Here is a 27,410-nt window from a genome sequence, read left to right on the forward strand (position 1 = left end):
AGATACAGCCGCAGTCACACACAGAATAAAGGCATGCTGCATATCATTTTAATCAGCAGAAGCTGCTTGTGCCCCTAGGCATACCAAATGCCCTAGGCATTTGCCTAGTTTGCCTATGCTAGGACCGGCTCTGCCTTCCAGTTTGCCTCTTTTGTCCCTGTTCCCACTTTTATGCACATAGCGCTAATCAGGGCTGAGTTACTTGATTTTAAACACTGATGAAGCAATTCATCTCTGGTTACTGCAAGAATGAAATAACGAGGACAGATCTCTCAGTGCCAGGTAAAAAGTGTCAAAGTGGAAGGTTTGGGGGTCAATTTACATAGACAACTCTATAGTATGTCAATGACGTAGTGACAATGTTTCACGCACATGCAAATTTAGTTCTGTGATACAGTTTATTATACTTCTTCTTGTGTTACCAGGCTAGATGACAGACAAAAAGTTCTGCAAACTACAGTATTTCTGGGGCCAGACTATACTGTTCTAGATGTGTATTACAACACTAAAGGGGGGTACACACGGAGAGATCCGTGCTTAAAATCTAAGCAATCTTGCTAGATTGCTTAGATTTTAAGCACGGATCTGCCGTGTGTATGCCCTCCAGCGATAGCGATGCGCGGCCCCGCGCATCGCTATCGCCGATGCTAGATTGAGCTGCATGCAGGCTCAATCTAGCGGGTCGCTCACTTCACCGTTGTGTGAAGTGAGCGGCCCCCCGTCGGCTTTCCCCCTCGCTTAGCACATCGCGCTGTGCTGAGCGGGGTGAGAGATGTGTGCTGAGCGGTCTGTGTTAAGATCGCTCAGCACACATCTCTCCCGTGAGTACCCCCCTTAACTGTCAGCAACTTTGCAGTAGATAAAAGCATGGTAATTAGATTACAGGTGAAGTGAGCAAACTTCTACAAGCTACTGGTCAGTCAAGATTTGCACTGAATAGTGGTAACGTGTAGTAACACCTGCAGATTAACACCTAGGTCCTGCTACAGTTTAACACTGACATAGGATTTAACCAATATAATGAATCTATAAGTAGTTTGGCAGGTTTAAGTTAAATGGTTGCAAATCTGATATTTGCTGTACATTAGGCTTACATCGGTTTAAGAAGTCAGGTGCTCTTGTTTTGCACCTGTACAGTGTTAAAGGTGGAATAATTATTCCATAAATGGATTAAAAGCACATGTTAAGAATGCACATAAAAACACTGGTACAGGTTGAGTATCCCTTATCCAAAACGCTTGGGACCAGAGGTATTTTGGATATCGGATTTTTCCGTATTTTGGAATAATTGCATACCATAATGAGATATCATGGTGATGGGATCCAAGTCTAAGCACAGAATGCATTTATGTTTCATATACACCTTATACACACAGCTTGAAGGTAATTTTAGCAAATATTTTTAATAACTTTGTGCACAAAAAAAGTGTGTGTACATTCACACAATTCATTTATGTTTCATATACACATTATACACACAGCCTGAAGTTCATTTAATACAAATATTTTTAATAACTTTGTGTATTAAACAAAGTATGAGTACATTGAGCAGGTATCCGGACTCCAGGTCGACAACAAAAAGGTCGACACACCTTAGGTCGACACCAATTGGTCGACACACCTTAGGTCGACATGGACAACAGGTCGACATGGACAAAAGGTCGACATAGAAAAAGGTCGACATGAGTATGTTTTGGTTTTTTTTTGGAACCTTTTCATACTTAACGATCCACGTGGACTACGATTGGAGCGGTAATCTGTGGCGAGCGAAGGCACCATGCCCGAAGCATGGCGAGCGAAGCGAGCCATGCGAGGGGACGCGGTGCACTAATTGGGGTTCCCGGTCACTCTACGAAGAAAACGACACCAAAAAAACTCATGTCGACCTTTTTCCATGTCGACCTTGTTCCTGTCGACCTTTTGTCCATGTCGACCTTAGGTGTGTCGACCAATTGGTGTCGACCTAAGGTGTGTCGACCTTTTTGTTGTCGACCCTGAGTCCCAGACCCCATTGAGCAACAGAAAACAAAGATTTCACTATCTCACTCAAAAAAGTCCGTATTTCGGAATATTCCGTATTTTGGAATATTTGGATATGGGATACTCAACCTGTATCTGTCTCTGTCACAATGCCAACAAATGACCATACATGTTCTGACATTGCAGCTTGTACAGTGCAATTTCAGAGCAACAGAAAAAACGTACTGTTGCTTATAGTGTTTTCGGCTATTAAGTCACTGGATTAAAAGCGGCAAACTTTTAAAAAGTAAAATCAACCTGGTTTTTGCCTTTTAAATTATTGCCACTTTAAATATAAAAGCTATACCGCAGAGAACTACCGCAGGTTAGATTTACCCCATAGTAAAGAGAAATAATAACTGCTGCTTTAGGGGCCCATTTATAAACCAATATTTGCGGCTATTTACCTGAAAACAGGGAGGTTTTTACGGCATTGCATCCCCCATAGGTTTTTATGGGGGACACAATACTGCCAGATTGACCAATCTCGGGAATGCAAAGCATTCCTGATATTTGCGCCTGCACTGCAACTACCACAAACTGCAGATAGCAGTAGTTCGTTGTAGCCTATGGGCTACAGATCGGGGCTGCAGTTCCGGCAGGGTTCCCCAGGAACCCTCTGCGAAAATGGCCACTGTGCATGGCAGTCAGTGTGACCACGCACCCTTTTCCCCTCTTATTCATCTCTGCCTCTTTCCCCTCTCATCTCTTTCTGCCTCCTCCATCTCTCTCTCAGTTTCCTATTTGTCCCACTCCCAACTCTCTCATCTTTGTCCCCCTACTCTCCCCTCTCATATCTCACATCTCTGTCACCCTACACCATAGGTAATCGCGGGTGTGGACCACAAATGTGTGTTGGCGAATCACTGGAGAGAAGGGGGGCAAGGCGGAGAGTAGGGCAAACCCCAATAACTGTATACATCCACGTTCATATACGAACTCATTCGCATTTTACGCTTGTGACACCTTCCATTTAGAGATGTCGTGTACTCGCAAATATGTCTGAGTCAGACCTGGACATAGGCACACGTATCAGGAGCCGTACATATATTTTGAGACAGGTGGAGGGCAGGTGTAACAATCCGAACTAGAGACTCTAATGTACTTGTCTTCTTGCTCAGTTGTGCACCGGGGCCTCCCACTTCTCTTTCTACTCTGGTTAGAGCCTGTTTGTGCTGTTCTCTGAAGGGAATAGTACACATCGTTTTAGGAAATGTTCAGTTTCTTGGCAATTTCTCGCATGGAATAGCCTTCATTTCGACGAGCAAGAACAGACTGTCGAGTTTCACATGAAAGTTCTTTTTCTTGCCATTTTGAGAGTATAATCGAACCCACAAATGTGATGCTCCAGATACTCAACTAGCTGAAAGGAAGGCCAGTTTTAAAGCTTCTCTAACGAGCAAACCCATTTTCAGATGTGCCAAAATAATTGCACAAGGGTTTTCAAAGGTTTTCTAATCATCCATTAGGTGTGTACACACGGTGAGATAAATCTGTCAGATTTTGACTATATAGTCAAAATCTTATAAAAAGTTAGGGCATATCTCATGGTGCTAGGCAGATTGCGATACAGATTCGATCCCGATGCGCGCTCCCGTGGGGTCGGTATAGTAAAGGTGTGTACACACGGTAAGATCTTTTCTTCCGATTCTGACTATATAGTCAGAATCGGAAGAAAAGATAGTGCAGATCGCAAGGTGACAGTCACCTTGCGATCCCGATCCGATGCCGATGCGCGGCCCCGCGCGGTCGGCATCGGCTGAAAAAATAGGCTGTGCAGGCAAGTCAATCCTGACTATCTCTATAGAAGAGATAGTCAGGATTGACACTTAGCCAAAATCGCACAGAACCAGGATCGCAAGCACACTCATTATGTGCTTGCGATACTGGCTAAGTGCCGACCCGGCCCCACGTCGCACAGTGAGAATCGGATAAGTCCAAATCTCACCGTGTGTACACGGCCTAAGGCTAGATAGACTGTGCAGGCAAGTCAATCTTGACTATCTAGTGTACAATCTAGTACAAAGTATAGTCAAAATTGGCACTTAGTCAAAATCGTACATAGACAAAATCTCAAGCACAGATAGTCAAAATCTGTACAATCTGTGCTATCTGGGCACTGGGGGAGTTCAAGGGAAATCGCATAGTCAAAATCAGGCATAGCAGGGATCTCACCGTGTGTACACACCCTTAAGGTGTGTACACACGGTAAGATATTTTCTTCCGATTCTGACTATATAGTCAGAATCGGAAGAAAATATAGTGCAGATCGCAAGGTGACAGTCACCTTGCGATCCCGATCTGATGCCGATGCGCGGCCCCGCGCGGTCGGCATCGGAAGAAAAAATAGGCTGTGCAGGCAAGTCAATCCTGACTATCTCTATAGAAGAGATAGTCAGGATTGAAATCGCACATAGCCAGCATCGCAAGCACAGTTATTATGTGCTTGCGATACTGGCTAAGTGCCGACCCGGCCCCTTGTCGCACGGTGAGAATCGGATAAGTCCGAATCTCACCGTGTGTATGCACCCTTAGTCTTCGAACGTGATTAGCAAACACAATGTACCATTAGAACACTGAGAGATGGTTACTGGAAATGGGCCTCTATACACCTATGTAGATATTCCTTTAAAAAACAGACGTTTGCAACTAGTATAGTCATTTACTACATTAACAATGTATAGAAATAATGAAATTGTCTGGGTGGCCTTAAATTTTTGAATGGTAGTGTATGTTCCTATCACACGTACACACGGGATCCAGTCATGTGAACGGCGCTCGGAATCCAGGATCCTACCATGCCGATACCAGGTTCCAGATCGATCAAAAGCCCTACAATCAGCATGCTGACTAACAAAGGGACTATTCCCACTTGTGGGAGTCCACAATACCCGTACAGTGGGAATAGACTAGAACCTGTGGAGAGAGCAGCAACACTGCTGTAAAAGTCTGATATATTCCCTTATAATTCTTTATATTTACTAAAATATAAGCCAAATCTTATACTTAATATATAGCAATCAAAAAGAATGCATGCAATATCAAAATAAAAATATACCTAGAAATAGAACATTTCCAATTGGACCCACATTACTGCAAAATGAAAAGATCTGTGCAACCTGTGTTATTCACTTTCATAAAGGATGGTTACCTCCTGAAACACCTCATAAATAAGTAATTTGGCACAAGTGAGAAGCTTTGGTTACATGCACAGGACAGACGGATTACACTGGCCTAACGGGTACATCTCCTCTCTGCAAAACATATACAGTAAAGATTCTGCTTTTCTACTGACATGTGAACGAGCTCTGGCCTTCGGCTTTCTTATGTTATTACAATTAAAATGTAAAACCGTTACGCCATTTCTCTTCTAAATGAAATGTATTTGATATGATTATACTGGTAAATGTCTCCTGCCACAGTATGGGGGCATTCCAGCCCAACCGCTATGGAAATATTAGAATTATTCATAGTGTGCTACCTGATCTTACCAGGGATTCTACACTGGGTTCCCTTACAGGTGCAACATTCGAAGCGGACTATCTGATTAAAAAGGCTTGTGAAATACATGTGAACTCCGACTACAGTTAGAGACCTATTTTATCAAATAATTGTGCCCTTTCCGGGGATACCCACAAATACTAAGGATTCCCTAAACACAGATGTGTCCTCATACATCTTTGCTGCAGTCACGCAAAACAGCCCCTTTTGGCATACCAGGTCGCGAGAGGATCTTCTAGCGTCAGGCCTCTTTTTTACTTCTTTGCCGAAAATCCATTTAATACCACTTTCAGATCGTAAATGCCGGATTGCACCCGGGAATTGGAAACGGGTCTTTCCCGGGTGCGACCTGGCTTTGGACTCGGAGAACTGGCTTCAGTCGGGTTGCCATCGGGGGCGGGTGTGGAGGCGGCGCTGGGAGATGAGATCCCCCGTTCAAACTGCACCTGACCCGGGAATAACCCTTCTTTATTCCCGTGTTGTATTACCAGGTCAGGCGACTCGGGAATTCGGGAGTGATCTTTTTACACCGCACAGTGACCCGCGTCGACCCGTCAACATACCGGATCGATACTGGGTTATTTTTGCAATGTGAAAGAGGTATTAGTCGCGACTCGCAACACAATGCAACTAGAATGCACAAGAAGACTGTGCTAATTACTTTGATAAGACACCTAATACTCCTTTTCCACTGACTTCAAAATCCTGGGTTTCTGCACCTGAACAGGCAGAACCTGGGATTTTGGTCAGTGTAAATGCAAATGACCAGGATCCGTGAACTTGCCGGGATGACAGACCCGGTAATTTCCCAGGTCGTAGTGGAAAAGCGGTATATATTTGTGTGTGACTGGGTCTCTGAATCTGTATATGAAGTACAACAATGTAGCAGCTGCTGCTCTCTTCCAATACAAGTTCTATTCTGCTCCATATACAGACTCAGTCACACACAATAACGAGTTTTATGGTAAGAACTTACCTTTGTTAAAACTCTTTCTGCGAGGTAGACTGGGCTCCACAAGGATAGACATAGGGGGTGTAGAGCAGGATCTTGATCCGAAGCACCAACAGGCTCAAAAGCTTTGACCTTCTTCCCAAGATGCATAGCGCCGCCTCCTATATCACCCCGCCTCCGTGCACAGGAGCTCAGTTTTGTTAACCTGCCCAATGCAGTAGCAAGTAAAAGAGACGACAACTGCCAGTTGCCACAAACACCACACTCTCCCGACAGGAGAAGTGTCAGCGGCTAATGCCATACCAACCCAAAGAAGCCAAGTGAGTCAGGGTGGGCGCCTTGTGGAGCCCAGTGTACCTCGCAGAAAGAGTTTTAACAAAGATAAGTTCTTACCATAAAACTCGTTTTCTGCTACGGGTACACTGGGCTCCACAAGGATAGACATAGGGGATGTCCTAAAGCAGTTCCTTATGGGAGGGGACGCACTGTGGCGGGCACAAGAACCCTGCTTCCAAAGGAAGCATCCTGGGAAGCGGCAGTATCGAAGGCATAGAACCTTATGAACGTGTTCACAGAGGACCACGTAGCCGCCTTGCACAATTGTTCAAGGGTCGCACCACGTTGGGCCGCCCAAGAAGGTCCAACAGACTGAGTAGAATGGGCCTTAATGTGATCAGGAGAAGGGAGACCAGCCTTCACATAAGCATGTGCAATCACCATTCTAATACATCTGGCCAGAGTTTGCTTGTGAGCAGGCCAGCCCCGTTTGAGAAACCCAAACAGAACAAAAAGAGAATCAAATTTCCTAATAGGAGCAGTTCTCTTCACATAGATACGGAGAGCCCGTACCACATCCAAAGACCGCTCTTTGGGAGACAGATCAGGAGAAACAAGTGCCGGTACTACAATCTCCTGATTAAGGTGGAACGAAGAAACCACTTTAGGTAGATAGCCGGGACGAGTCCTAAGTACCGCCCGGTCACCGTGAAATATCAGATATGGGGAACTACAGGACAAGGCACCCAAATCCGACACTCTTCTAGCTGAAGCAATAGCCAGCAGAAACACCACCTTAAGGGAAAGCCACTTAAGGTCAGCTGAACCAAGAGGTTCAAACGGAGACTCTTGTAACGCCCCCAAAACCACCGACAAGTCCCAAGGAGCCATAGGGAGGTTGGATACGCAACACGCCCTGAGTAAAGGTATGCACATCAGGTAAGGTCGCAATTTTTCTCTGAAACCACACCAACAAGGCAGATATTTGAACCTTGAGGGAGGCCAGATGCAGGCCTAAGTCCAGGCCCTGCTGAAGAAAAGCCAACAACTTGGAAGCGTCATAATCGTTAGATGCGCACCAAACAAAGTAAGAATGCCAGACCCTATAGTAAATCCGAGCAGAAGCCGGTTTCCGGGCCAGCAACATAGTTTGAATGACCGCCTCACAAAACCCTTTAGCCCTTAAGACGGAATCTTCAAGAGCCACGTCGTCAAAGACAGCCGGGCTAGGTCCTGGTAGACACAGGGGCCCTGAACGAGGAGGTCTGGGCGTTGTGGAATTAAAATTGGACGCTCTGACGATAGGCCTTGCAGGTCTGAGAACCAGTGCCATCTGGGCCACGCTGGAGCTATGAGAAGCAGAATTCCTTTTTCTTGCTTGAACTTCCGAATTACCCTGGGCAGGAGTGACACCGGAGGGAACACGTACGGCAGCCGAAACCTCCACGGCACCGCCAGTGCATCCACGAATACTGCTTGAGGATCCCTTGTCCTTGCTCCGAAGACCGGAACCTTGTGATTGTGTTGAGACGCCATCAGATCTACGTCTGGAAGGCCCCACCTTTCCACGAGGAGTTGAAACATTTCTGGATGGAGGCCCCACTCGCCGGCATGCACGTCCTGACGACTGAGAAAGTCCGCTTCCCAATTCAGGACTCCCGGAATGAATATTGCCGATATGGCCGGTAGATGGCGTTCTGCCCACTGTAGAATCCATGAGACTTCCTTCATTGCTAGGCGGCTTCGAGTGCCGCCTTGATGATTTATGTAAGCCACTGTGGTGGCGTTGTCCGACTGTACTTGAACAGGATGGTTCTGAATTAAATGCTGGGCTAGGTTCAAGGCATTGAAGACCGCCCGCAACTCCAGAATATTGATCGAGAGGAGGGACTCCTCCTTGGTCCACCGCCCCTGAAGGGAGTGTTGCTCCAGCACCGTGCCCCAACCTCTTAGACTGGCATCTGTCGTCAACAGGACCCAGTCGGATATCCAGAACGGACGTACCCTGCACAGTTGCTGGTCCCGGAGCCACCAGAGCAGCGACAGACAGACCTCCGGAGTCAATGAGATCATTTGAGACCTGATCCGGTGAGGCAGGCCGTCCCATTTGGCTAGAATCAGCTTCTGGAGAGGGCGAGAGCGAAATTGAGCGTACTCCACCATGTCGAATGCTGACACCATGAGGCCCAGCACCTGCATCGCCGAATGTATCGACACTTGCGGACGAGATAGGAAGCAACGAATCCTGCCCTGAAGTTTCAGGACTTTCTCCTGAGACAGGAACAACCGCAGGTTGTGAGTGTCCAATAGTGCTCCCAGATGCACCATGCTCTGAGCAGGGATCAGGGATAACTTCTTCCAGTTGATGAGCCACCGGTAGGCTTGCAGAAACCGGACCGTCACATCTAGATGACGCAGGAGAAGTTCTGGGGAATTTGCCAGAATTAACAAGTCGTTCAAATATGGCAGTATCCTGACCCCTTGACGGCGGAGTACCACTGTCATCAACGCCATGACTTTTGTAAAGACTCGTGGAGCCGTTGTTAAACCAAAAGGTAACGCCCGAAACTGGTAATGGCAGTTGCCAATAGCAAATCTCAGGTATTGCTGATGAGACACTGCTATAGGAATATGCAGGTAAGAATCCTGTATATCCTGGGAGACCATGAAGTCCCCAGGTTCCAAGGCCAGAACTATAGAGCGAAGGGTTTCCATACGGAACTTGGAAACCTTCACAAACCTGTTTAATGCCTTGAGGTTAATAATGGGCCGGGAGGACCCATTCAGTTTCGGGACTAGAAACAGAGGAGAATAGTACCCCCGGCCCCTCTGCGCAAGAGGCACCTGTACTACGACTCCTGTATCCAGGAGGGTCTGTACCACCGAATGTAGAGTGTTTGCCTTTGTCTTGTCCAACGGGACATCTGTCTGGCAAAATTGATGAGGGGGTCGGTTTTTGAAGGCTATGGCGTAACCTCGAGTGACGACTTCCCGTACCCAGGCATCTGAAGTGGTCTTCAACCATTCCTGGGTATACCCTAGAAGCCGGACCCCCACCCTGGGATCCCCCAGAGGGTGGCCCGCCCCGTCATGCGGCAGGCTTATCTGTCTTGGAAGCTGGCTGACGGGCCGCCCAGGCTCTTTTGGGCTTAGGCTCACCAGGTTTGGAAGTGCGGGCCTGCTTGTTGTACACCTGACCTTATGCTTTACCTGAAGGACGAAAGTGGCGAAAGGAAGTATCTTTAGCCTTCGACACAGAAGGAGCAGTACTTGGCAGACAGGCAGTTTTGGCAGTAGACAAGTCAGCCACAATCTTATTTAAATTCTCCCCAAACAGAATATCTCCCTTAAAAGGGAGTACCTCCAGGGTTTTTCTAGAGTCCAGATCCACAGACCAGGATCTCAGCCACAATATCCGGCGAGCCAGGACTGACGTAGTAGAGGCCTTGGCTGCCAGGATACCGGCATCAGAAGCCGCCTCTTTAATACAACGAGAAGCTGTGACAATATAAGACATGCATTGTCTAGCATGGTCAGAGGAGATTTCAGCATCTAACTCCAAGGCCTTTGTGCAGCACCCGTGAGGGTGTAAATCGCTTTCAGACAACCCTCCACACGTTTATCCGTAGGCTCTTTTAGAGACGTGATGGTGGTGACCGGTAGAGCTGAGGAAACCACCATCCTAGCCACATGTGAGTCCACTGGAGGAGGCGTTTCCCAATTCTTAGACAGCTCCGGCGCGAGGGGATAGCGAGCCAGCATCTTCTTTCGAGGCACAAACTTCGTACCCGGGTTTTCCCAGGGTTGCTGACATATATCAATTAGGTGGTCAGAGAGAGGTAAAACTTGTTTAATCACCTTCTGACGCTTGAACCTATCTGGTTTCTTAGGAGGAACGGATGGCTCGGGATCATCCGTAAACTGTAAAATCAACTTAATAGCCTCCAAAAGATCAGGAACATCCACATGTGAACCACCCTCCCCATCAGCCGTATCTGAGTCGCAACCTGTGGGGTCAGTGTAAGTGCCGTCTTCATCCGACGAGGTGTCAGTGACAGCAGTGGATTGTGAGGAGACAAGAGCTCGCTTAGAGGACCACTTGGACGTAGGCGAGCGCCGGTCAGACTTTTTAGTAGTCAGGGACTGGTTCAACTTCTTTATTTGAGCAGATAAATCGTCCGCCCACGGCGGGTTAGCTGCGGGGACCACAAACGGTTGCACCGGCATTGGGGATCCCACAGGGGGTGTTAGTTTATGAACTAGCGTATGAAGAAGCGTGGAAAAAGTGGCCCACGGCGGGTCATTATTTGCCCCCGTTGCCACAGTCCCACTGGGGGGCAAGGAGCCCCCAGAACCAGAGCCCAAAGCTGCTATATTCTCCTCATAGGTATCTCTGCGGCTTCAGCAACACCGGCAGTGTGTTCAGCCCTAGAACCGTTACCCTCAGAAGCAAACATGATATAACTTGCAGTATCAGGTAACACAGTACAATTTGTCAGCAGCACAATACCTCTAGCCCAAACCCCTGCGCAGTGTAGTCAGCATCAGCAGAGATAAAGGAGAGATATGGTGACTAAAACACAGAGAAAAATATACGTAATACAGTATATGTTTGTGAAAATCCTATATTAGATAAAACCTGACGCCCCTTCAGGTTATAGAATATAGGGATAGCAGGTTGAGTGAAAGACACGAAATGGACACCACTCAGCTATCAAATGCACACACAAATAGTCACAGTCTGTACAATGCAGAGGTTATTACTAACAATAATACTGCACTGGACTAGCTTACACAGCTATATAACAATAGATATAACAGTACACAGTAAGAACTGGATGTATATCATATATCACAGGGTAATTGTACTAGGAAACTCTGACTAAGTGCACTCTTTCTTAACTAACACTGACTAAAAAAGGCAGGTAGAATACTTAAGTGTCTTGTAAAGTCACAGCACTGACAACCAGGCGGCTTTACATAGGAGGATTTGCCCAAGCATTCCCAGGAACAGTGAGCTGAGGGATAATGGCGCCACAGACACTGCCAGGGAGTGAGGGAGAGACAGATATGCAGCTCCAGGGTGGGAACATTTGCGGGAAATGGCGCCCTGGGGCTGGGGGAGGGGCTCCAGGTCTAAGCCTTATCCCCTCTGCTGGCAAAACCATCGGGTACTGCGGGCTACTTGTAAAAAAGGTTTAGAGAGAAAACCTGACCTGCACCCATGCCCTGGTGATCTAGTGGGATCGCCTGTACTGCCACAGTGTCCACCGCCAGCGCGCGCGTCCCGCCTCCCACCGGCCGCGCTGGATCGCGATAAAGTGCGGGTCCCGCGAGCGGGACCCACTTACCTCCTCCCGAAGTGTGGCCACGCGATCCCGGAGAGCCCCAGCCGTGTGTGACTAACTTGGAAGAAAACCGGAGCCTCCTGCTGTAGGTACCCGGCAACCAGGGCACGGGAGTGTACAGCGCCGCTGGGGGAGAGATGGAGCTGCAGCAGGCAATGTCTACTGACATCCAGCACAATCTGTGCCTCTGCTGCAGCCCTTGTAGTCTTCTTTTTTCCTCAGAAAAAGCTTTTTCTAGAGCTGGTGTGGGCAGCTCTTCCTGTCACATGCTTGCACTGCAAGCACCAACTACAAACTGAGCTCCTGTGCACGCAGGCGGGGTGATATAGGAGGCGGCGCTATGCATCTTGGGAAGAAGGTCAAAGCTTTTGAGCCTGTTGGTGCTTCGGATCAAGATCCTACTCTACACCCCCTATGTCCAGTGTACCGCAGCAGAAATACAAGTGTCATATCAGCACAGTCTCCTGGTGCGTCCTAGTCGCATTGTGTTGTGAATAACACCCATTTTTGTCAAAAAAGACACCTATCGTTAGGAGTTAGAAGGGAACTGGAGGCTCACTCATGCCAGGCATCTGCGCTGCATGGCATATTTAGGCTAGATATATGAGGACACATCTGTATATGAAGGATGACCACCTGCATATATCTCCAGATCTACCGTGGTCCCTCCATTGCAGACAGCAGCCACAGCCCCCATGGGTTTCTATGGAGGTTGTGAAACTGTCAGAATAACCAAGCTCCAGGATGCAAAGCATTACATAGTTTGGCCCTGCCAGCTAACATCATCTGAATATGGTGTTAGCCTGCTGTAGCATATGAGCTACATTTCGCCAAAATGAGCAGACCCTTCCCCGGCAATGGACGCTGCACACGCCCGGTCAGCAGCCCGTGATTGCACAGTAGCACACAGCAGACTCAACAGAGGAGAGAGGTGATCGCTGATACAGTCACTTTACTCCAAACACATCGCAGGGAAGAGATCATTTTGGTGCCCCTGTCCCTGCATGTGACTTGATACAGTTAGGCGGTATATAAGTTTCTATTGCCATGAATAACGGGGATAAGAAATTCCAATTATTGGGTCTAAAACCCGAGAATTGATAAATATGTCCCTAAATCTTATGCAGCGCTAATAAATAACAAGGTCTGGTTAGTCACAACAAGGACTATTCCTGGGACTGTCATCATATGGTAAGACTTGACTAGTGTATCAAGGGGGATTAACCTTCCTTATTTCTGGGCTATTATATATCCTCCATAGCAACAATCATGCCACTGCCACTTTAACTCTGCTAATAGAAGGTAGAAGGTTGTCATTGCTGTGTAAGCAGGCGTACAGCGAGATCATCAAATGTCACAGACTCAGCAACAGGAATCTTATCCTTACTGCAGCAATCAATCATGTCTGCCTAACACAAATATTGTGGGGGGAAAAAAGTAAATCACATTAATGGCTTACAGTAAAGGTGCATACACACTTAGCAATATAGTAAACTCTATTGCTCATTTTCCCCCTCCTGAGCGATATAGAGGGTTATTCCGACCTGATCGTAGCTGTGCCAAATTTAGCACCGCTACGATCACTGACACGCGGGGAGACGCCCAGCACAGGGCTAGTCCGCCCCGCATGTCAGGCCGCCCCCCCCCCCCCCTAGTAGAGAAGAATTGCACAGTGGCGATGCTTTTGTACTTGAAGAGTAACTCCCAGACAGAGCAGCTCCTGCGGCTGGCCGGGAGTTACTCGTCCCTGCCCGGGTCGCAGCAGCTGCACGTGACACCACGCAGCTGCTGCGTCCCGCCCCCCCGCACGGTTCGGCCGGACCGTGCCCACAAAACGGCGGCCAAACGTGCCGCCCCCTCCCGCCCAGCGACCACCTCTGCTTGTCAATCAGGCAAAGGCGATCGCTAGGCACGACACCCGTCGGCTGTCTCGCATGCGCCGACGCACTGCGGCGCCGGTGCATGCGCACTTCTGACCTGATTGCTGCGATGAATGGAAGCGAGCGATCAGGTCTGAATGAGCCCCATAGTTTACTATAGCACCCAGTGTGTGTGCAGCTTACAACAAGCGATGCGTGGCCCTGAGGCCTCGGTCTCGGCCGTGCATGCAGCTCAATTTGGACTCATCATCCAAAACTGCATGCTCCGGCCAGCAGCGGCATGACATCACTGTGCGATATCGCTAGTGATATCGCAGAGTATGTATGCCCGCCGTCGGGCGGCCCAGCCCGGGAGGCAAAACACTAGGTGATGTCGCTCACCGAGCACATCACCTAGTGTGTACCCACCTTTAGTGCAATATATTATTAATTGAAACTATTAAAAATAATGCAAACACCAGCTATGCAAAATACGGAAATGAATAACAGAACTGTAATAGGGCTTTCTGCATGCCAAGGGGATAATGCGAAAATATCGATGGTCAGAATGTCGACATTGACAAGGGGATAGCGTCATATTAAACCCAGCATATCGCTGTCCCCCTTATCAGTCAGAAAATAACTACAAGATCATATTGCTTTATTTTTGTAACTGTGATACATGCCAATAACTACTCTTCATAATATATTGATCACTGATGACACCAAAAACATCAGGAAATTCCCCCTGGGTGTTTCTAAAGTTTTTAAAGTGTACCTACAACTTTGCCTTCAGTTAGGATGAAATAGCCATCTAATGCCTGACACCACCAGAACTTGCACATAGCTGTCGGTGAGATTTATACACAACTCTATTTTCTGCAGGCAGCTGCATCTGTTTACACGTTATGCATAGACTGACGGAGCAAACTGGAACATGTCACCTCTCACATGTGCGACTGGTATAAAGAAAATATGTGCTCCATGCATTTATAATCTATGGGTTGGGTATGAAATCCCGGTGGTAGGAATCCCAAAGCCCGCAATGCTGACAGATGCCAGTGAGTATTTTAGACCTACCCCTAACCTAACCCTACCGCAGCCTAACCATAAACGTCTCCTCACACAGCCTAACCCTCACAGCCCCCCGAAGCCTAACCCTAACCCTCCCCACCCACAACCTAACCCTAACCGTCCCCTCCTGCAGCCTAACCATCCCTCAGAAAGCCTAGCCCTAACAGCCCCCCTCCCCGCAGCCTAACCCTAATCATCCCCTCCTGCAGCCTAACCTTAACCCCCCCATGCACACACAAACAGCCTAACCCTAACCATCCCCACCCGCAACCTAACCCTAACCGTCCCCTCACAAAGCCTAACCATCCCTCAGAAAGCCTAGCCCTAACAGCCCCCCTCCCCGCAGCCTAACCCTAATCATACCCTCCTGTCGCCTAACCCTAACCCCCCCCACGCACACACAAACAGCCTAACCCTAACCATCACCACCCGCAACCTAACCCTAACCGTCCCCTCACAAAGCCTAACCATCCCTCAGAAAGCCTAGCCCTAACAGCCCCCCTCCCCGCAGCCTAACCCTAATCATCCCCTCCTGCAGCCTAACCCTAACCCCCCCCATGCACACACAAACAGCCTAACCATCCCCACCCGCAACCTAACCCTAACCATCCCCTCACTAAGCCTAACCATCCCTCAGAAAGCCTAGCCCTAACAGCCCCCCTCCCCGCAGCCTAACCCTAATCATCCCCTCCTGCAACCTAACCACCCCCCCACCCCCCCACCCCCACGCACACATAAACAGCCTAACCCCATACCTCCCGTTTTTTGGGGACTGTCCCGCTGTCCCACCCGCGGGCCGCAGTGTCCCGCGGTGGGGAGGGGGCAGTTGGGAGGCTCCTGCACTCGCTGCTCTGCTTAGCAGAGCAGAGGTGAATAGACGCTGTGCACATGCGCACAGCGTCTATTCAGCACAGACAGTGGGAGAGAGGGCATGCCAGCAGCTCACAGAGCGCTGGGCATGCCCTCTCAGTGACGAAAACGGGGGACTGGCTCACGATCGTGGGTCCTCCCATGAAGCCACACCCCCTTTTCATAGACCATGCCCCCTTTTCGGGAGCTCTTCATAGGATGACAAAGTTGGGAGGTATGTAACCCTAACCGTCCCCTCTTCCCTCCACAGCCCTCTTCTCTCAATTACAGCTCTCTCCTACTTAGCAACCATCTATACGCACCTCTCCTCTCACTCATTACTGTTTACCTCCTCCAATGGCTGTCTGCCCCTAGTAATACGTGGATAACGCCTTTGTTTCTTAGCTGGATTGTGTACTAAGAATTGTGGTACTAATTGTTACCTGTGCTCTGTTTTAGTTTTTCAGTAACTGTAATGTTAAGTTCTGTGTACCCTTATTGTTCTAATGTCTGCCATATTTACGGCGCTGCAAAACACTTGTTGCGCCTTATCAATAAAATATAATAATAACCTCCGTCCCCTCCGCCAGCCTAACCTCCCCCCAGTACTTAACCCCAACCTACACCTTGGGCATCTGCCAGCATTGTGAGCATTGGGATTCTGGTGTGACTAATAACTGTGGACAGTCTGTCCCGTCTCTGACATGCGCAGTGTGCACTGTAACAGTATAAAAAAGTAGATGCCTTCTGCAACCCAAGGACCATGGAAACAGATGCCTACCGCCTGGAATAAAGGGGTGAGATGGGTGGCAGCAAATGGTAGGGTGAAAAAACTAGTATATAACATAAGAGGATTCCGGTGCCAGGATCCCATACATCTGGATGCCAACTACATCCCTTTGTAAGATGGTAGAAGTACAGCCACACTACACTCACTGACTGAATGAGTATGACACTAAAAAACTGCTACTGAGGAGTAAAGCCTGCACAGCTTTCAGTGACCTCGCACGACCTTCTCAAACACCAAAAACTACACTGGAAAAATCAGAAAGTGCCCAGTGTAATAGATTATCACCTGCCATACACACATCACATAAACAGGATACGTGACACACAGGAGAGAGAAACATGATGTTAGTAACAATATGGTCTGGAGACAGACAGGTATATACACCTGACAGGTGACAGCATGAGGCGTTACTGCAAGTGACAGGAGAAGGCACAACAGGTGACAGCAGGACAAATGTCTTCTCCCTATGACAGCACACTGCATCCATCCACCTGCTCTATGTGCACCATGTATGACCCCATGCCCTGCAATAACACTCCCTGTGCAGTGGATTCAAGGTATACGCCCAGGATAGATAGATAGATAGATAGATAGATAGATAGATAGATAGATAGATAGATAGATAGATAGATAGATAGATAGAGACTCCCCCCACACTTATGTATGTGATGATGGGTGACCTGTGTGCCATACCCCCCTCCTCTCTTACCGTCTCCTTGGCAGCACTGACAGGCACCAGGATGCTCGCTCCCCTCCGGCCCTGCGACCCCCTCGCCGTCTCCGTGACACCGCTGAATTGCGGCTCCGTATCGCGATACTGGTGCTCTCCCCTGTGCTTAAGGCTGCCGTTACGATAGGCTGCATAACAAGCCAGCGCCAGCCCTGCCCCGGCCGCCCCGGACACCAGCAGCAGCACGGAGGACGAGGAGCTGGCCGGGGGAGAGGGCCCAGTGGGCCGCAGGGCTATGAGGCGTGTGGGTGATGCGGGCCATAGCTGCTGTTGCTGGGCACCGATAGCCCGGAGGAGCCGGCGGAGAGCAGCCATGAGCGGAGAATAACAGAAGAGATGGAGCACGAAGGGGGAGGGGAGGAAAAATCGCGAGAAGAAATTCAGCGGCCCTGTCAGCGTATTGCCTAACCCTGCACTGTCCCTGTCCCCAGTCTGTGTGTCTCATCCCTGCTCTATCCCAGTACTGTCCCTGTCACCAGTTTGTGTGTCTCATCCCTGCTCTATCCCAGCACTGCCCCTATCCCCAGTCTATGTGCTTCATCCCTGCTCTATCCCAGCACTGTCCCTGTCCCCACTCTGTGTGCCTCATCCCTGCTCTATCCCAGCACTGTCCCTGTCACCAGTCTGTGTGCTTCATCCTTGCTCTATCCCACCACTGCCCCTATCCCCAGTCTGTGTGCCTCATCCCTGCTTTATCCCAGCACTACCCCTATCCCTAGTCTGTGTGCCTCATCCCTGCTCTATCCCAGCACTGCCCCTGTCCCCAGTCTGTGATTCATCCCAGCACTGTCCCTGTCACCAGTCTGTGTGCTTCATCCTTGCTCTATCCCACCACTGCCCCTATCCCCAGTCTGTGTGCCTCATCCCTGCTTTATCCCAGCTCTACCCCTATCCCCAGTCTATGTGCTTCATCCCTGCTCTATCCCAGCACTGCCCCTGTCCCCAGTCTGTGTGCTTCATCCCAGCACTGTCCCTGTCACCAGTCTGTGTGCTTCATCCTTGCTCTATCCCACCACTGCCCCTATCCCCAGTCTGTGTGCCTCATCCCTGCTTTATCCCAGCACTGCCCCTATCCCCAGTCTATGTGCTTCATCCCTGCTCTATCCCAGCACTGCCCCTGTCCCCAGTCTGTGTGCTTCATCCCTGCTCTATCCCAGCACCGCCCCTATCCCCAGTCTGTGTGCCTCATCCCTGCTTTATCCCAGCACTGCCCCTGTCCCCAGTCAGTGTGTATCATCCCTGCTCTATTCCAGCACTGCCCCTATCCCCAGTCTGTGTGTCTCATCCCTGCTCTATTACAGCACTGCCCCTATCCCAGTCTGTGTGCTTCATCCCTGCTCTATCCCAGCACTGCCCCTGTCCCCAGTCTGTGTCTCATCCCTGCTCTATCCCAGCACTGCCCCTATCCCCAGTCTATGTGCTTCATCCCTGCTCTATCCCAGCACTGCCCCTGTCCCCAGTCTGTGTCTCATCCCTGCTCTATCCCAGCACTGCCCCTATCCCCAGTCTGTGCCTCATCCCTGCTCTATCCCAGCACTGTCCCTGTCACCAGTCTGTGTGCTTCATCCTTGCTCTAACCCACCACTGCCCCTATCCCCAGTCTGTGTGCCTCATCCCTGCTTTATCCCAGCACTACCCCTATCCCTAGTCTGTGTGCCTCATCCCTGCTCTATCCCAGCACTGCCCCTGTCCCCAGTCTGTGTGCTTCATCCCAGCACTGTCCCTGTCACCAGTCTGTGTGCTTCATCCTTGCTCTATGCCACCACTGCCCCTATCCCCAGTCTGTGTGCCTCGTCCCTGCTTTATCCCAGCACTACCCCTATCCCTAGTCTGTGTGCCTCATCCCTGCTCTATCCCAGCACTGCCCCTATCCCCAGTCTGTGTGCCTCATCCCTGCTTTATCCCAGCACTGTCCCTGCCACCAGTCTGGGTGTCTCGTCCCTGCTTTATCCCAGCACTGCCCCTGTCCCCAGTCTGTGTGTCTCATCACTGCTCTATCCCAGCACTGTCCCTGTGACCAGTCTGTGTGCCTCATCACTGCTTTATCCCAGCACTGTCCCTGTCCCCAGTCTGTGTCTCATCCCTGCTCTATCCCCAGCACTGTCTCTGTCACCAGTCTGTGTGCCTCATCCCTGCTCTATCCCAGCACTGTCCCTGTGACCAGTCTGTGTGCCTCATCACTGCTCTATCCCAGCACTGTCCCTGTCCCCAGTCTGTGTGCTTCATCCCTGCTCTATCCCAGCACTGTCCCTGTCACCAGTCTGTGTGCCTCATCCCTGCTCTATCCCAGCACTGTCCCTGTCACCAGTCTGTGTGCCTCAACCCTGCTCTATCCCAGCATTGCCCCTGTCCCCAGTCTGTGTGTCTCATCCATGCTTTATCCCAGCATTGCCCCTGTACCCAGTCTGTGTGCCTCATCCCTGCTCTATCCCAGCACTGTCCCTGTCTCCAGTCTTTGTGCTTCATCCCTGCTCTATCCCAGCACTGTCCCTGTCCACAGTCTGTGTGCCTCATCCCTGCTCTATCCCATCACTGCCCCTGTCCCCAGTCTGTGTGTCTCATCCCTGCTCTATTACAGCACTGTCCCTATCCCCAGTCTGTGTGCCTCATCCCTGCTCTATCCCAGCACTGTCCCTGTCACCAGTCTGTGTGTCTCATCCATGCTTTATCCCAGCACTGCCCCTGTCCCCAGTCGGTGTGCCTCATCCCTGCTCTATCCCAGCACTGTCCCTGTCCCCACTCTTTGTGCCTCATCCCCTTTCTATTCCAGTGTCACTGTCCCCAGTCTGTGTGCCTGTGAGGGTAGGGACGCTGAGGGGGGAGTTACAGGGAGGGTGAGGGCATCCTGAGGGGGGAGGTACAGGGACGGTAAGGGTAGGGGCACTGAGGGGGGAGTTACAGGGAGGGTGAGGGCAGGGACGCTAAGGAGGGAGTTAGAAGGAGGGTGAGGGCACCTTGGGGGGGATGCTACAGGGACGGTAAGGGTAGGGGCACTGAGGGGGGAGTTACAGGGAGGGTGAGGGCTGGGACGCTGGGGGGGAGGGTGATGACAAAGCTGTGACAAAGCTGCGGAAAGCTGTGACAAAGTACGTATGCGCAGATGGCATGGGGGAGCGCAGCGCAGCACAGACCGAGCGCAATGGCGATAGGAGAACTCTGTAGTGGCCGCGGCGGTGATGAGGAGGGAGAAGAGAAAGCAGATGGGGAGCTAAGGGGCAGCGGGGCGATGACTACTCAGATCCCAGTGAAAACGGCAATTAACACGGCGGCGGAGGTTAGTACATCCCGCCCACAGAGAGGTGACGAGAGAGAGAGAGGTGAGGACGAGAGAGAAAGAGAGGGAGGATGAGAGAGGGAGGTGAGGACGTCAGCCACTCACCCTGGCAGATCTCCTTTCCCTGTTGATAGTGAGCTCTTTCAGGCTGCTGATGCTGCAGCTGGCACTGCTGCTAGGGTCCAGGTCCGGGACTGCCTGGGTGACGTGTCTCATCTGGTCCAGGGATTCAGGCAGGCTGCTGCAGATGGGTGGGCGGACAGCCATGTGTTGAGCCACACGCCGTCGCCCAACGCCGTGGTGCTGCTCCTCCTCCTCCTCTCCCCTGCGGCTGTCCCTGCACTTATTGCAGTAGGCGCTGGCCATGGCTGGGTGCGGGGAGCGGAGCGGAGAACACAAAAGACTCCCAGGAGCAGCGTGCACCAGACAAGGAGGTGATCAGGCCAAAGCTGACGAGAACTGTGCCGCACTGTTCACAGGCACTGGCCATTCACGATGGATTGCTTTTGCCTAGAAAGAGGTGGGGGGGAGAAGGGGGAAGCGGAGCAGAGGGGACAGACACCGGGAAACTGGAGAGGCATGCAGCAGGAGGCGCACACAGGCAGCAGATACCGTGGGTGAGACTCAGCGCAGCTACGGTGGCAGACGGCGCCATACGCAGATGCTGGCCGGCCCTGATCGCTCCTCTCCGCTGCCCCCTTGCCCGCCCCCCGTTCCGACGCCCCTGGCCGTTAGTAAAGAGGCAAGGAGGGGGGGCTGGTCTTCATGCTGCCGGCGCCACTGCTGCCTGTCAGAGTGACAGGCGCTGGCAGCAACAGCATCAGTAAGGTCACAGAGCAGGGAGAGCGCCTCTCCGACCCGGCGCCTCCCTTCTTTGCAGGACCTTGCTGAGCGGGTAGCGCCGGGCCTGCCTGCAGGGTCCCTGTATCCCAGTGTACCTCATCCATTCATGCAGGATCCCTGTATCCCAGTGTACCTCATCCATCCCTGCAGTGTCCTTGTGTCCCAGTGTACTGTACCTTATCAATCCCTGCAGTGTCCCCATATCCTAGTGTACCTCATATACTGTATCCCTGCAGGGTCTCTGTATCCCAGTGCACCTCATCCATGCCTGCTATGGGGGTGATTCAGATCTGATAGCCGGGCTGCTAACTCCTGCGTTCAGATAGTCGCCGCCCCCAGGGGTAATGTAAATTTGCTGTGCATGTGTGCGATCCCATATGTAGAAAAATCCAGAACTTACTCCTACAGTGCGATGAGAAGGGGCTGATCGGGGCCGGAGCTGACGTCAGACACTCTCCCTGAAAATGCTTGGGCACACCTGCGTTTTTCCAGACACTTCCTGTAAACGGTCAGATACTGTCCACAAATGGCCTCCTCCTATCAATCACCTTGCAAACGCCTGTGAGATCGGATTCTTCGCACCATCCTGTCGCTGACTGGCGATGCCCGTTGTTGTTGTCTGACACGCGTGTGCATTGCGGCGCATACGCATGCGCAGTTATGAACTGATCACCCGCTGTGCGAAAACGCACAGCAGCGATCAAGTCTGAATCCCTCCCCATGTCCCTGCATCCCATCTCAGTCTATCTCATCCATTCCTGCATCAGTGTATCCCTTCAGTGTCTTTGTATCTCCGTGTACCACCCTTTCCTTGTAAAGTCTGTGTACCTCAGTGTACCTCATCCCTGCAATGTCTCTCTCGCTGGTTTACTTTAGTCACTTTTTAAAAATATTGCAGGTCCTCATGTTACCTCCTGTCCTGTCCCCCCCAGTACAACACAGACATGACTAGTGGCTAATCCAGCACAAAGATTGGGGTACATCCACAGAACTCGCTCCTTTTTCCTTCAGGGTCTTTTTCTGTCATTGTGTTTTTCGTTTTGTTTGATTGTGAGGCTCATTCCTGCAAGTGCATCGCCATGATGCAGGCTGAGCCCTGTACTGCAGCTGTAATATGACCGCACACACAGAGCAATAATGGTGATATTCGTAACCATCTATAAATGGAATACATACACTATCCCGGCTGTCACCGATGGCGGCATCCCGACTGCGAAGATCTTGACATCGGAGGGGCTAAGTATTTTTACCTTACCCTAACTCTAACCCTCGAGGGTGTCGGCTAGGGATAAACCTCTAGGGGTGTTGGCTACAGCTAACCCTTGGGGGATGTCTGCTATAGCTAACCACCCCCCTAGTGCCTAAAAACCCCTCCCCTCACTGGGCCCTAACCCTAATCCTGAACCCCGATACGCACTTATGACATCTCGGTTGTCTGTGATCCGGCGCCAGTGTCGGGATTTTGGCATTGGTCACATGACCGCTGGCATCCCGAACATGTCTGATAATGATCTAGCGGATTGGCCACACTGTGTCAGCTACTGTCCATTATCAAATGTGATATGGAAAATATGGGTTGCTATCGCTAGCATGTTAATAATGCTGTCTCTTCCCACCTATTTTTTGTTTTAATGTTTTCGCTTAGAACCACACAATACAATAGTCCATATAGCATTTCCCAAACATTATAGAGTCATGCAAATGTTAGCATGTCATGCAAATGTTTCCGCAAATAGCCCTGCAGTCCGAGTACAGCAGTGTGCACCATTATAACATCCAACAATGCGGGTACAGCAGTGTGCACCATTATAACATCCAACAATGCGAGTACAGCAGTGTGCACCATTATAACATCCAACAATGCGAGTACAGCAGTGTGCACCATTATAACACCCAACAGTGCGAGTACAGCGGTGTGCACCATTATAACACCCAACAGTGCGAGTACAGCAGTGTGCACCATTATAACATCCTGCAGTGCGAGTACAGTAGTGTGCACCATTATAACATCCAACAATGCGAGTACAGCAGTGTGCACCATTATAACACCCAACAGTGCGAGTACAGCGGTGTGCACCATTATAACACCCTGCAATCGGAGTACTGTGGTGTGCACCATTATAACACCCTGCAGTGCGAGTACAGCGGTGTGCACCATTATAACACCCTGCAATCGGAGTACAGTGGTGTGCACCATTATAACACCCTGCAGTGCGAGTACAGTAGTGTACACCATTATAACACCCTGCAATCGGAGTACAGTGGTGTGCACCATTATAACACCCTGCACTGCGAGTACAACAGTGTGCACCATTATAACACCTTGCAATCGGAGTACAGTGGTGTGCACCATTATAACACCCTGCAGTGCGAGTACAGTAGTGTACACCATTATAACACCCTGCAATCGGAGTACTGTGGTGTGCACCATTATAACACCCTGCAGTGCGAGTACAACAGTGTACACCATTATAATACCTTGCAATCGGAGTACAGTGGTGTGCACCATTATAACACCCTGCAGTGCGAGTACAGTAGTGTACACCATTATAACACCCTGCAGTGCGAGTACAGTAGTGTACACCATTATAACACCCTGCAATCGGAGTACTGTGGTGTGCACCATTATAATACCTTGCAATCGGAGTACTGTGGTGTGCACCATTATAACACCCTGCAATCGGAGTACTGTGGTGTGCACCATTATAACACCCTGCAATCGGAGTACTGTGGTGTGCACCATTATAACACCCAGCAGTGCGAGTACAGCGGTGTGCACCATTATAACACCCAGCAGTGCGAGTACAGCGTTGTGCACCATTATAACACCCTGCAGTGCGTGTACAGCGTTGTGCACTGGTATAATACCCTGACACAATTCAGCTCAAATCACATCAATTTAACCTCCACCCCCGGACCGCCCACATTAGACAACTGCGTGGGGGATTGATTTGGGAAGGGGGGGGGCGACATCATCAGGCCGGGAGACTTGCCTACTCTTCCAAGAGTCAAGGAGCACCACCCATTTCTCTAACGTCCTAATGGATGCTGGGGACTCCGTAAGGACCATGGGGAATAGACGGGCTCCGCAGGAGACAGAGCACTTTAAGAAAGAATTTGGATACTGGTGTGCTCTGGCTCCTCCCTCTATGTCCCTCCTCCAGACCTCAGTTTGAATCTGTGCCCCGAGGAGCTGGGTGCTACTTAGTGAGCTCTCCTGAGCTTGCTAAAAAGAAAGTATTTTGTTAGGTTTTTTATTTTCAGAGAGATCTGCTGGCAACAGACTCTCTGCTACGTGGGACTGAGGGGAGAGAAGCAGCCCTACTCACTGAAGATAGGTCCTGCTTCTTAGGCTACTGGACACCATTAGCTCCAGAGGGATCGTACACAGGATCTCACCCTTTGTCGTCTGATCCCAGAGCCGCGCCGCCGTCCCCCTCGCAGAGCCGGAAGACAGAAGCCGGTGACAGAAGCAAGAAGACTTCGAAATCGGCGGCAGAAGACTCCAGTCTTCATATGAGGTTGCGCACAGCACTGCAGCTGTGCGCCATTGCTCCCACACTAAACGCACATACTCTGGTCACTGTAGGGTGCAGGGCGCAGGGGGGGGGGCGCCCTGGGCAGCAATTAGAGACCTCTTGGCAAAAGTGGGCATATATACAGTTGGGCACTGTATATATGCATAGGCCCCCGCCATATTTTTACACAGAAACGCAGGACACAAGCCCGCCGCTGAGGGGGCGGGGCTTCTTCCTCAGCACTCACTAGCGCCATTTTCTCTCCACAGCTCCGCTGAGAGGAAGCTCCCCAGGCTCTCCCCTGCAGAATCACGGTAGAAGAGGGTAAAAAGAGAGGGGGGGCACATAAATTTGGCGCAAAAACATTATATACAGCAGCTACTGGGTCAACACTAAGTTAATGTGTGATTCCTGGGACATATAGCGCTGGGGTGTGTGCTGGCATACTCTCTGTCTCTCCAAAAGGCCTTGTGGGGGAACTGTCTTCAAATAGATCATCCCCTGTGTGTGTGGTGTGTCGGTACGCTTGTGTCGGCATGTTTGACGAGGAAGGCTATGTGGAAACAGAGCGGGAACAAATTAATGTGGGGTCGCCGCCGACGGCGCCGACACCCGATTGGATGGATATGTGGAAGGTTTTAAATGATAATGTTACTTCCTTGCATAAAAGGTTGGATAAAGCTGATGCCGTGGGACAGCCGGGGTCTCAGCCCATGCCTGATCCTATGTCGCAGAGGCCGTCAGGGTCTCAGAAGCGCCCACTATCCCAAATTGTTGACACAGATATCGACACGGATTCTGACTCCAGTGTCGATGGCGATGATGCAAAGTTACAGCCTAAAATGGCTAAAGCCATCCGTTACATGATTATAGCAATGAAAGATGTGTTACACATCACAGAGGAAACCCCAGTCCCTGACAAGAGGGTTTATATGTATGGGGAAAAAAGGCAAGAGGTGACCTTTCCCCCTTCACATGAGTTAAATGAGTTATGTGAAAAGGCTTGGGAATCTCCAGATAGAAAACTGCAGATTTCCAAACGGATGCTTATGGCGTAACCTTTCCCGCCAACGGACAGGTTACGCTGGGAATCCTCCCCTAGGGTAGACAAAGCTTTAACACGCTTATCCAAGAGGGTAGCCCTGCCGTCACAGGATACGGCCACCCTAAAAGATGCTGCGGATAGAAAGCAGGAGGGTATCCTGAAGTCCATTTATACACATTCAGGTACCTTACTAAGGCCGGCGATTGCGTCGGCCTGGATGTGTAGTGCTGTAGCAGCATGGACAGATACCTTGTCTGAGGAACTTGATACCTTGGACAAGGATACTATATTACTGACCCTGGGGCATATAAAAGACGCTGTCCTATATATGAGAGATGCTCAAAAAGACATTAGCCTACTGGGCTCTAGAATAAATGCAATGTCGATTTCTGCCAGAAGGGTCCTGTGGACTCGGCAATGGACAGGAGATGCCGACTCAAAAAGGCACATGGAGGTTTTACCTTACAAGGGTGAGGAGTTGTTTGGGGAGGGTCTCTCGGACCTGGTCTCCACAGCTACGGCTGGAAAGTCAAATTTTTTGCCATATGTTCCCTCACAACCTAAGAAAGCACCGTATTACCAAATGCAGTCCTTTCGATCACAAAAAGGCAAGAAAGTCCGAGGTGCGTCCTTTCTTGCCAGAGGCAGGGGTAGAGGAAAGAAGCTGCACAATACAGCTAGTTCCCAGGAACAGAAGTCCTCCCCGGCTTCCACTAAATCCACCGCATGACGCTGGGGCTCCACAGGCGGAGCTAGGCCCGGTGGGGGCGCGTCTCCGAAGTTTCAGCCACAAGTGGGTTCACTCCCAGGTGGATCCCTGGGCGATAGAGATTGTGTCTCAGGGATACAAGCTGGAATTCGAAGAGATGCCCCCTCACCGATTCCTCAAATCGGCCCTGCCAGCTTCCCCCTTAGAGAGGGAAATAGTGTTAGCTCTAATTCACAAATTGTATCTTCAACAGGTGGTGATCAAGGTTCCCCTCCTTCAACAAGGAAAGGGTTATTATTCGACCATGTTTCTGGTACCGAAACCGGACGGTTCGGTCAGACCCATATTAAATTTAAAATCCCTGAACATATACCTGAAAAGGTTCAAGTTCAAGATGGAATCGCTCAGAGCGGTCATCGCAAGCCTGGAAAGGGGGGATTTTATGGTGTCTCTGGACATAAAGGATGCATACCTTCATGTCCCCATTTATCCACCTCATCAGGCGTACCTCAGATTTGTGGTACAGGATTGTCATTACCAATTCCAGACGTTGCCGTTTGGTCTCTCCACGGCACCGAGAATATTTACCAAGGTAATGGCGGAAATGATGGTGCTCCTGCGAA

The 27,410-nt window shown here is 50.4% G+C and overlaps 1 protein-coding gene across 10 annotated transcripts in view; it reads right to left on the minus strand.

Moving 5' to 3' along the window:
* MICU3 (mitochondrial calcium uptake family member 3) overlaps positions 1 to 17,907 on the minus strand; it is a 284,701-nt gene extending 266,794 nt beyond the window's left edge. For 3 of the 10 annotated variants that reach the window (XM_063920852.1, XM_063920858.1, XM_063920860.1), the window contains exon 1: positions 17,378 to 17,905. In XM_063920852.1, the coding sequence (XP_063776922.1) occupies positions 17,378 to 17,713 (336 nt within the window). In that variant the 5' untranslated portion in view covers positions 17,714 to 17,905. Of the gene's footprint in view, positions 1 to 17,052; positions 17,167 to 17,377 lie in introns of those variants that run through there. The other 7 variants (XM_063920856.1, XM_063920855.1, XM_063920851.1 and 4 more) reach the window with 6 other exon arrangements.
* Positions 17,908 to 27,410: the final 9,503 nt, after the last annotated feature.

This window comes from Pseudophryne corroboree, chromosome 1, assembly GCF_028390025.1.
Source record: "Pseudophryne corroboree isolate aPseCor3 chromosome 1, aPseCor3.hap2, whole genome shotgun sequence".
Lineage (NCBI taxonomy): Eukaryota > Metazoa > Chordata > Amphibia > Anura > Myobatrachidae > Pseudophryne > Pseudophryne corroboree.